Source organism: Cetorhinus maximus, chromosome 1 (assembly GCF_964194155.1).
Source record: "Cetorhinus maximus chromosome 1, sCetMax3.hap1.1, whole genome shotgun sequence".
In the NCBI taxonomy this organism is placed as follows: Eukaryota; Metazoa; Chordata; class Chondrichthyes; order Lamniformes; family Cetorhinidae; genus Cetorhinus; species Cetorhinus maximus.
The window spans coordinates 31,681,750-31,693,876 of NC_135879.1; the positions used below are offsets into that span (position 1 = coordinate 31,681,750).

The following is a 12,127-nucleotide window of genomic DNA, read 5'->3' on the forward strand; positions in this document are numbered from 1 at the left end:
ATTATCACAGAAGAAGACCGAAGTTTCATATCAGAAATAGATAGTAACCAAGGGGCTAGGTAACATTTGCCAACTTCCAAACAGATGGAACCCTCATCTAATTTAAGGAATTTTGGAAAATCATAGCTAGCGCATCCACTACCTCTGCAGCTATCAATTTTAGAATCCTGGGTGTAGGCCACCAGATCTCAGGGATTTGTCCAATTTTAGTCCCTTAAGTTTTTCCAATACCTTTTCTATGCTGATATTAATTTCCTTAATTTGTTCGCTCCTAAGCCCTAGGTAACTTTTTGCTTAAATTCAATGCACTGCAGGGAAGCCAAAAATTGGATACAATTTGTCCAAACCTTTAATAATTTTAAACATTTCCAACATATTCCCAGACCCAGGGCAGTCAAACTTTCATCATATCTCATTCCCTTAAATTCTGGGATCAATCAAGAAGCCATTCCCTATACCTGTTCCAGTAACTCAATATCCTTTTTTCAAATAGGGAGGCCAAAGTTGCATGCAGTAACTTCAGATGCTGTCTCAACAAGGACTATTACAGATTTAAAATTACCTCCCTGGATTCATACCCCTTATACCCCCCTTGCTATGCATCCCAATATTCTGCTTTCTTTTCCCATACAGTCTGGGAACTGTTTGTGCTGATGATTTCAGTGACCTGTATATTATAACTCCAAAGAACTCTCGCCAGCTCTAGCATCTCAAGTATATTCCCAGTGAGGATATAATTCACATCAACACTTCCTCTGTCAGATCTCATAACATTATTACAGTTTTCAGCGTTAAATTACATTTTCCATTTGTAAGCCAACTGATCAAGCTCATCAAACTCCTTTTCAATTTGTATGTGCACATTGCTATTCATCATTTAATTTGGTACCAAATTGATAGTCTGCAAATTTGGTCACTTTAAACACAATTTCTCCTAAATTTCTAAAAATTATACACAGCCATCCCAACTATGAACCATGTAGTACTTCCAACCCATGCACTCCTACTCATTTTTGAATACAACTAACCATTTGCTAATCTATTTTAATACATTTTTCATCTATCCCATGGACTTTATGTAGAAGCTTATTGTATTAGGCAGTGCCAAATGCATTCTTGAAATCCATGTGGATAATCAATGTCTTTCCTGAAAAAAAATTTAAAAGACTGGAGAAAAATGAGGGACACCGCTTTCTGGGGCTGGTACAGGTGTGATAGGCAAAACAGACTCATGCTGTGTCCTAAATTTCAATCATTAATTAAATTCCTCTTCTCAAAGAAAGCTAGAACAAACAAAAACTAACACCACCACGACACCTGAATTTCCTGCTCACCATAATCTTGGATGATTCCTCAGAAACACCCAGTCAAAGAATGACATGCTTTTTTGACAAAGCATGATGTTGATCAAAAACTGGAGTAGCCTGAATTGTCTGCATTCACCTCTTCTGCAGCTCCTGACACACCTACCTGACAATGATCTTGAACTATTTTGTCAGCTAGGATGTGCCATCTTCTGCAATAATACCTGCAGCACATATCCATCAGATTTGGTGATACTCTCAATCAACTGTGGCCTGAAACATACCTTTGCCTCTGCAGTGCTGCAACCTTACCAAAGGAGATGATGAGGATGGAGGACCACTAAACCATTCTCACAACCACCTCACACAGCAACACATTCATTTCAGTAACTACCAACCAGAGATTGGGTGCTGGATGTTCCGTCACTTTCTTCTCATCTCCCACCTGTACCTTGGTTTGCCCTGCTCTTTATTTTGTCATTTTCTCTTAGTCCCCAGCTTTATTCTAATTTAATCCCACAAATTTTTATACAAGTAGAAAATTAACAATTTACAATGGTTGTAAATATTAACAATACTCTCAAGGCTAATTGCTGCATCTCATCTGTCTGTCTTCTAGTAATTCAGGCAAAGGCTGCCAGTGGATTGAGACACCTTTGGAGATACTGCAAATGCCTTTGTAATTTTTTAAAAATCTATTCTTTCATGGGATGTGGACATCACTGGCTAGGCCAGCATTTATTGCTCATTCCTAATTGCCCTCGAGGAGGTGGTGATGAGCGGCCTTCTTAAACCACTGCAGTCCATGTGTGTAGTTACAGCCACAGTGCTAGTAGGAAGGGAGTTCCAGGATTTTGACCCAGCGACAGTGAAGGAACAGTAGTAAAGTTCCATGTCATGATGGTGTGTGACTTGAGGAGAACTTGCAGGTGGTGGTGTTTGCATGCATGCTTCCCTTGTCCTTCTAGGTGGTAGAGGTTGCAATTTTGGAAGATGCTGTCGAAAGAGTTGCTGCAGTGGATCTTGTGAATGATACACACTGCTGCCACTGTGTCAGTAGTGGAGGGAGTGAATGTTGAAGGTGGTGGATGGGGTGCCAGTCAAGCAGGCTGTTTTGTCCAGGATGGTGTCGAGCTTCTTGAGTGTTGTTGGAGCTGCACTCATCCAGGCAAGTGGGGAGTATTCCATTACACTCCTGACTTGTGCCTTGTAGATGGTAGACAGGCTTTGGGGAGTCAGGAGGTGAATTACTCACCACAGAAGTCCCAGCCTCTGATTTGCTCTTGTAGCCACAGTACTTGTATGGCTGATCCAGTTCAGTTTCTGGTCAGTGGTAACCCCTGGATATTGATGGTGGGGGATTCAGCGATGGTAGTGCCATTGAATGTCAAGGGGAGATGGTTAGATTCTCTCTTGTTGGAGATGGTCATTGCCTGGCATTCGTATGGTGCGAATGTTGCTTGCTATTTATCAGCCCAAGCTTGAATGTAGTCCAGGTCTTGCTGCCTATGGACACAAAATGCTTTAGTCCATTTTTGTGACATGTCTTTTTAATTGCTCTCATCTATTAATTTTCCATAGTCAATTTTCTGCTAGCATCACCACGGTGCTCCCTAACTAAACCACTTGTCCAAATTTGCATTTGAAGCTATGAAAGTGTGATGATCTGGGTAACTTGGTGCAAACAGCAAACTTCTATTTTAGTTTGTCTGAAACCTGCCAGTAGCCATTCTGAAATAAATGGTACCAAAAGTGAAAACCAACACTACTGCATGAAACAAAAAAAACCTTGTATCTACTACTTAAATGAATGCACCTACAAGGTCTTATTTACAGTATACGGTCTTTTTTATTGTAATTTTGATTCCCATTTGGCAAGTTATGTATTTTCTTCATGTTCTGCACTATTCCCTGACAACAGCCACATTCTATTATACTTCAGCCAATCTGACTTGCTACTAGATACACAAAAGTTAAGTAAGTTGACATGCCCTTTCAGTTTCCCTCCCTCCTACTGGGGAAAATATTATTTCCCAAGTGGCCAAGCTGAGATCAGGAACAAAGCATTTTAAAAACACAATGAAGAGCATGTGCCCTAACAATCTGCATTTACTTACTGTATACCCGCTCCCAGATTAATCAGCTGTCAATGTACTCCTTATAGCGTAAAGATTTAATCTCTTAATTCTTTAATGCCTAAACCTTGTTTAAAATGTGAACACTATAATTAACAACTTAAAACAATCCCTTCATAGTACTACTCGCCATTGATCTGACAGATGAGATTATACAAGCGTGGCACTGTTTGGAGGGATTGTTGATAGTTTACATAATCAGTTTTCATTCATTGGTCAATAAAGCATTACAGCAATTTTTTGTGAACTCCACATTTGGGGGAACAATACCTTTGTATAAACAATACCATCTGCAAGTGCTCCACCCCATTTGTACCTGTCCTAACTCACCTCCAGACTATCCCTCCTCTTTAATAACTTTAAGTTTTTCAAATTGTTGCCAACGGTCTGACATAACTCACTGTTTGCTATTGCTGTACACCATGCTCTGGGAACAGATGAAGATGAAAGTAGGAGCCATCCGCTCCATTCCCTTAGAATGATAGAATGTTACAGTATAGAAGGAGGCCATAGACAAGTCCACATCATTTATGTAAAACAAATTTGAAGTAGGTATCTCTAGTCGTCTGCTAGCCTGTCCTCAATTCTGTTTCCTGGTATGAAGAGGTTTAGTACTTTGGACAGTGCATTATGACAGCTTCCAGAGAATCTGCATGAACCACACTCTGGTTGATAAAATCTCCTAGATCTAGTGGTCCTCAACTCGTCACGTATGTCCTTTGGGATGCCAGACAGGAGACAGGAATCTGACTACCCCCACATTTTGGGCTATCCCAGGGGAAGTTGACCTAAGTTGATGTCATAAAAACAATGCATCCATGGCTAGCCCTACTTGTTAATGTACAACTAACTGAAGAGATATCTCCAGTAGCACACTGGAAGAAGCCAGAATCAAAGAAATTGGGGGCAGTGTTGATTTTTACATTAACAGGCAATGTGGCATCACTAGGGAGAAGCTCCTCTCAAAGATGGTGAAAGATGACTGCCATGACCAGCCACATCAATCTGAGCCTGCAGAAGCACCATTTTTCAGATAAGTCAAGAAGTTGAGCTTCTGTCTGTAGATCCTCTCATCTGGGCAGTGTCTCCTGTGACCTCTGACCCTCTGCTGCTCTCTCTCTGCCATTTTCACCTTTGTTATCCAGTTGTGTGCTGTGCACCTCTCGAAGATCCCTGCATATCCCACTGCAGCACAACACTGCTACCATGGATGGTCACTGCCTTCTTCATCCAATTGAAAACATTCATGTGCCACCCACAACCCTCATCATGATGTCTATTTGAAAGCCTCCAATCTTTTGAAAAACACCTATGACCCAAAAAATACTCTGCAAAACACTTGTCAGAAGGAACTGGCTAAGCAGTTGTAACAAAAACAGAGTGCCAACCAGCTGATGTTTACATTTATGTTCCCTCAAGTCTCCTCCAATCGTTCCTTAACTATTAGCATAACTCTCTGTTCCCTTTACCTCATATTATCCTTAAATTTATCTTGACTATTTGCCTCAACTATTCTGTGGTACAGAGTTCTACATTTTCACCACCTGGCAAATAAATTTCCTCTGAATTCATTATTTGATTTCTTGGTGACTACATTATACTGATGGTCTCTTAGATATTCCACTCCCCACAAGTGAAAATTCTATGTCTACTCTTTCAAAACCTTTCATAGTTTTAAAGATCACAAAGTCAGCCCTCAGCCTAAAGAGACTCAGCCTATTCCTCCCTTCCTGTTAGGTATGAGATGGCAGTTCACTCTATCCAGTGCCTCTATATCCTTTTCATACGACAAGCAGAAATGCAGACAATACTCAAGTGCAGTCTAACCGAGGTTTGATACAAATTTAACATAACTTCTCCACTGTTCAATTCCATCCCTCTAGAAATAAACCCAAAGCTGGATTTGCTTTTGTTATGCACTTTTTGACCTGTGCATAAACTTTAGTGACTTCTGTTATTTGTATTCCCAGGTTCCTTTGCTACTCTACCTCATTTAGATTCTTATTTTCCAACTAATACGAGATTTCCCTATTTTTCTTAAGAAAATATATTACCTCACACTTATCTATGTTGAAATTCATTTGCAAAATATATATCCAAATAAGTTATTCATGTCTTCTTGTAATTTGAAGGAGCCCACATGCTCAGCATGATTGTGCCAGCTGAAAAGATACCCTAGCCTAATTCACCTCCAGGCTCTTGGTCTGTAGTCTTGTAGGTTACAACATTTCAAATGCAAATACAAGTATTTCATGAATGTGATGAAGGGTTCTGCCTCTACTACCCTTTCAGACAGTGAGTTCCAGCCCCTCACCCACTCTGGATGAAAAACCTTCTCCTGAGCTGCTCTAATTCTCCAACCAAATACTTTAAATTTATGTCCTTGGGAGTGCAGCTAAAGCCAAGTCCATGGCATCATGGCTGGCTCAGCTGTACAGGGGGACAAGAAGAAGAATGGAACAGCAATCATGATCAGAGGTTCTATTGTTAGGGGAACATACAGGCATTTTTATGCAGCCGCAGACGTGAATCCAGAATGGCATGTGCCCTTGTGCCAGGGTCAGGGATGTCACTGAACAGCTGCAGAGCACCTTGAAGCGGGAGGGTGAACAGCCAGCAACTGTGGCCCATATCAGTACCAATGACGTAGGTAGATAAGAGAATATGGTCCTGCCGTCAAAATTTAGGGGCTAGGCAGGAAATAAACAAGCAGGAACTCAAAAGTAGTAATCTCCGGATTAGTCCTGGTGCCACACGTAAAAAATATAGAAATTGGAGGATAGAGCAGATGAATGCATGGCTGGAGAGCTGCAGGACAGAGGGCTTTAGATTCTTAGGATATTGAGATCAGTTGTGGGGGAGATGGGACCTGTACAGGTCGGACCTAAACAGAGTCGGGACCAATTTCCTTGCGGAGTTATCAATTAGTGCTATTGGGGAGGGTTTAAACTAACTTGGCAGGGGTGTGGGAACCAGGAGGTAATAGTGGAAAGGGGTAACAAGATACAAGGAATATTAGGGAAGACAGATAGTACTAGAGTAGGAAATAGTAAGGTATTGGGTAGGCTTATCTAAGAAGGAAAGTATGACAGTCCAAATTAAGGTTACCGTTCATGTATGTGGATGTGCAGAGTGTGATAAATAAGATTAGTGAGTTGCAGGCCCAGTCAGCCACATGGAAATGTGATGTTGTGGCATTAATAGAAACCTGGCTCAAAGAAGGGCAGGACTAGGTATTAAATATCCTTGCTATAAAAGGTATTCAGGAAAGATAAGAAAGGGAGAAAAGGGGGGTGGGGGGCAGCAGAATTGATTAGGGAGAACATTGTAGTGCTGGAGACAGAGGATATCCCAGAGGGGTCAAAGACAGAATCTATTTGTGTAGAACGAAGGATCAACAAATTATATTGTTCGCTGTCATCTATAGGCCACCAACTACTGAGAAAGGTGTAGAGGAACAAATTTGCAAACAAATTATGCAGAAGTGCATAATTATGGAATAGTTATAATGGGGGACTTTAATTATCCAAATATAGACTGGGATACTAGCACCGTAAAGTGCAGAGAGGGTCAAGAGTTCATAAGTGTGTGTTCAGGAGTATGTTTCCAGTCCAACAGGAAAGGAGGCATTGCTGGGCCCGGTTATTGGGAATGAGGTGGGCCAAGTGGATCAGGTGTCAGTAAGGGAGCATTTAGGGACAGCGATCATGGTTTCATAACGTTTAAGATAAAAGCAAAATACTGCGGATGCTGGAAATCTGAAACAAAAACAAAAATAGCTGGAAAAACTCAGCAGGTCTGACAGCATCTGCGAAGAGGAATACAGTTAACGTTTCGAGTCCGTATGACTCTTCATCAGAACTAAGGAAAAATAGAAATGAGGTGAAATATAAGCTGGTTGAGGGGGGTGGGACAGGTAGAGCTGGATAGAGGGCCAGTGATAGGTGGAGGCAAAGAAGAGATTGCCAAAGATGTCATAGACAAAAGGACAAAGGGGTGTTGACGGTGGTGATATTAGCTATGGAATGTGCTAATGGTGATATTAAGGGTAGAAAGCAGGACGAGCAAGTGACAGATAGCCCTAGGAGGGGTGGGGTGGGGGGAAGGGATCGACATAGGCTATAAGGTGGAGATAAAACAATGGATGGAAAATAAGGTTTAGTTCATTTAGTTTCAGAAGGTTTAGTTGGCTATGGAAAAAGACAAGGAGCAATCCAGAGTTAAGAATAATTAACTGGGGGAATGCCAAATTCAATGGGATAAGAATGTATCTGGCCCAGATAAACTGGAACCAAAGATTAGCAGGCAAAACTGGAAATGAATAATGGGCCTAGAGATAGTTCAAGTACAGTCAAGGTATAGTCTCACGAATGGGGAAAGGTAGGGCACACAAATCCAGAGCTCCATGGATGAAGAAAGATAAAGATGAAGCAGGAAAAGGATGCTTATGACACACGTCAGGTGGATAATACAATTGAGAACCAGGACGAATATTGAAGGTTCGGGGGCAATTGATAAAGAAAATAAGAGAAGCAATGACAGAATATAAGAAGGGACTGGCAGCTAACATAAAAGGTAATCCAAAAGTCTTCTATAGGCATATAAATAGTATAATGCTGATAAGAGGAGGAATGGGGCTGATTAGGGACCAAAAAGAAATTACCCATTGAGGCAGAGGCATGGCTGAGGTATTAAATGAATATTTTGTATCTGTCTTTACCAAGGAAGATGCTGCCCGGGTCACGGTGAAAGAGGAGGTAGTTCATACACTTGAGAGGTTTAAAATTGATAAGGTGGCGGTATTGGATAGGCTATCTGTACATAAAATTGATAAGGCACTAAGACTGGATGTGATGCACCAAGGATACTGAAAGCAGTGAGAGTGGAAATAGTAGAAGCATTGGCCATAATTTTTCAGTCTTTATTAAATTCAGGGGTGGTGCCAGGGGACTGGAGAATTGCAAATGTTATACCCTTGTTCAAAAAAGGGTATAAAGTTAAGCCCATCAGCTACAAGCTAGTTTAACTTCAGTGATGGGGAAGCCTTTAGAAATGATAATTTGGTATAAAATTAATTGTCACTTCGGTTAATTAAGGAGAGCCAATGTGGATTTATTAATGGAAAATTGCGCTTAACTAACTAGCTGGAGTTGTTTGAGGAGGTAACAGAGGTGGCTGATGAGGGTAATGCTGTTGATGTGGTATACATGGATTTCCAAAAGGCATCTGATAAAGTGCCACGCAGCAGACCTATGAACAAAGTTAGAGGTCAAGGAATAAAAGAGACAGTAGCAACATGGATATGAAATTGGCTGAATGACAGGGAACAAAGAATCATGGTGAACGGCTGGTTTTCAGTCTGGAGATTTATATCGGAGTTCCCCTAGGATTGGTGTTAGGACCCCTGCTGTTCCTGATATACATTAATGACCAGGATCTTCGTGTCCAGGGCACAGTTTCAAAATTTGCAGATATAAAACTTGGAAGTATTATGAACCACGAGAAGGATAATGTAGATCTTCAAAAGGACATGGGCTGCTGGAATGGACAGACAAGCGGCAGACGTAGTTCAGTACAGAGAAGTGATTCATTTTGGTGGGAAGAGCAGAGAGACAACATAAAATAAAATAATTCTAAAGAGTGTGCAGGAGCAGAGGAACCTAGGTGCATAAGTGCATAAATCACTGCAGGTGGCAGGACAGGTTGAGAGAGTGGTTAATAAAGCATATAGCACACTCAGCTTTATAAATAGGGGCATAGAGTACAAGAGCAAGAACATGGTGTTAAGCTTGTAGAAAACATGGTTCGGACTCAACTAAAGTAGTGTGTCCAGTTCTGGGCACTACACTTTAGTTAGGATGTGAAAGCTTTGGAGAGAGTGCAGAAAAGACTCACGAGAATTGTTTCAGGGATGAGGAACTTCAGTTAGGTAGAAAATTTAGAAAGCTGGGACTGTTCTCTTTGAAGAGAAGATTGACAGGAGATTTGAAAGAGGTATTCAAAACCATGAGTGCTCTGAAAAGGGTGGATAGGGAGAAGCTGTTCCTATTGATGAAGGTATTGAGAACCAGAGGGAACAGATTTGAGATGATAGGGCAAAAAAAAGTAATGGACACTTGAAGAAAAACCTTTTTACACACCATTGCCCTTTTACTTCCTGTTACTGACCCAATTTTGGATCCAACATGCTACTTTCCCTTAGATCCCTTTGGGTTTACTTTTCTGACCAGAATGTCACAATGGACAATCAGGGGTGGGCAATAAATGCTGGCCTTGCCAGAGACACCCATTTCTTGTAAATGAATAAATATTTAAAAATTGCTTGGCAGTTGAAGCTTAAGACAAATGTCTGAATGAATGTTTGCTCCTGAGGCTATAAGAAATGCCTGGGGTAGAGGTGCTGGATGGAATCGGAACTTCCACCCCCAGATATAGATCGGAGGTGGCCAAAGGGGCTGACAAGTGCTGAGGTCAGCTGGTTAAAACATCTTAAACATTGGGTTCTCTAGGCCTCATCCCTTCTCAACCCAAACCCACTCCCTATGCCCACACATGCCAACTTACACTCCTCACCAATCCCCACGGCCCCTTATTGACCCTATGCCAACTTATGCCCTCCACCAGCCCCAATTGCCTCATAGTCCTTATACCAACTTAGTGCCAACTCATGCCCCCCAAACTTTTGCCCTCATACCTTCAATGCCAATTGACCCAGTATTCACCATGGACAGACCTCAAGAACCATGCTGAGATAAAATAAAATAAAGTTCTAAATATCTATTTAAAAAACCTCTCATTCATGAAAGCCCATTCAATACATTTAAATCCCCTCAATTTCATAATCCCCTATAAAAACAAATTTTGCATTCATAACCATAAACAAAAGGAAGCCAATCCTTTAATAACCTCTGTGAGCTGTCCATCAACTTTTTAACTTACACCCTCCACTGTGATGATAGGTTGTGGAAAGTAGTCAAGCAGTAGCCAGTAGTTATAATTATAGTACTTAGGGTTCTGTCAATACACAGGTATTGACACTGATGGCACATGTTTTATTTTCAACTCAGACAGGTAAAAATAAAATAATTTGAAAATAATAACAGGGAAAGGCAGTTTTTTTTTAATTTTCAAAGGGCAGGCTATTTAAATATCTTCACTGGGTGACAAGCATACAGATCTTATCTACCCTTCACGAGCATTTATATCTCCTCTAAAAATTTGCAACGCTCACAATGCGGCTTAAGGCCCTTGCTCTAGCAAAAAAAGGGTTTGTTTGATCTCAGCGCGGTGTTCAAATGGCCCTGCTGAGTTCAGATTTCCTACATGTGGGAGTTACGCTCCATTCTTTTTCTCTTACTGGCAAAAATAGGATTGATTGAAAATGGGGGCTTCAGGATTTGGGTCTCGCCGCCATTTTTAAAGGTCCCCAGAGTCTTCATGCTCTGTGAAAATTCTCATTGATTTTCTTCTGCCTTCAGAAGGCAAGAAATGTTCCAACAGGTCACACAATAAAATCAGTAGATGAAATAAATAAAATGTTAGCTAAACTAAACAACTTATTTGACTAAACAATTTAAAATGTTTGTTCCCTGGATTTGCTATGAAATCACCTAGATATCTCTGGGACCCTGGCGCTGACAGGAGTTTGAAACACAGAAATCAAAAATATATACAGTAAGTTAAAAAACCCTCAAAACATTTTTAAATGTCAATAGTTAGCTGGGAAATGCACCAGACATACTCAATAAGTAAACATATAATTTTTCACTCATTCTATTCAGAAGTGCTTTTAAAACGTTACCTTGATTGTGTCATAGCACCCAAAGTAGGAAGCTCGATACACAATGATGCCATTCACTGAAACAGCAAATCCCTGATAAAGTCCCCGAGGCCCATCCCGCTTTGCAACTTTCATGATGCAATCAGCAAGACCTGTAAATTGCCGCTCCTTCGGACCTGTAGTTTAAAAGAGCATGTTTAGTTACTTTAAAAGAGGTCTTAGTTTTCAAAACATAAAATTAGTGCATAATTGTGAATAAAGATGCTGGATTATAGAGTGCGCTGTGGTTGTATAGCACAAATTAATTACACTAATTGTTTTACATTGGCTCAGCAGGCCGGGCCGTACTCTCAATTCAGCCAGGTGCTAAACCCCAATCCAGGGCTGGCATTTTCTGCTCTGGGCCTAAGTCAGGTGATGGGAGTGGGAAGTCAGAGGGGCTCCCGCTGGAGAGCAGGGCAGGTGAGCATGTTGAATTGTGCGCTGCTGACCTAACGAATTATGCAGCCAGGAGAATTACATTGCATCATGTGGTGGGGCAGGTAAAAATTTGCATGCCCTGCCATTATGTCCGGGCACCATATTTAAAAGGCATCCAGAAAGCAATTCATCGCGCTGAGTCCAGGACATTGAGATGGCTTCTAGAAAGCAGCAAGCACTGGACCCATAGTTCAGTGATGCCTCCCTGGAGGCTCTTCTCCAAGTCTTTGAGGGCAGGAGGGACGCCCTCTTTCCCAGAGATGGGAGCAGGAGGCCCACCTGACTCACCACAGCAGCCTGGGAGGAGGTCGCTAGAGTAGTCAGTGCCATAGGGGTGCAGAGGAAGACTGCCCTGCAGTACAGAAAACACGAACAGCTTAATCTCTGCCTCCCTAAAAGCCCTTCAGAAGCTGCTGGGGTGCTGCCTC

The 12,127-nt window shown here is 41.4% G+C and overlaps 1 protein-coding gene across 4 annotated transcripts in view; it reads right to left on the reverse strand.

Annotated features, from left to right (window-relative positions):
* Positions 1-12,127, reverse strand: part of LOC144682278 (ADP/ATP translocase 4-like) — a 98,457-nt gene that overhangs the window by 20,725 nt on the left and 65,605 nt on the right. For 2 of the 4 annotated variants that reach the window (XM_078544923.1, XM_078544863.1), the window contains one exon: positions 11,241-11,384. In XM_078544923.1, the coding sequence (XP_078401049.1) occupies positions 11,241-11,384 (144 nt within the window). Of the gene's footprint in view, positions 1-11,240; positions 11,396-12,127 lie in introns of all 4 variants that reach the window. The other 2 variants (XM_078544784.1, XM_078544812.1) reach the window with 2 other exon arrangements.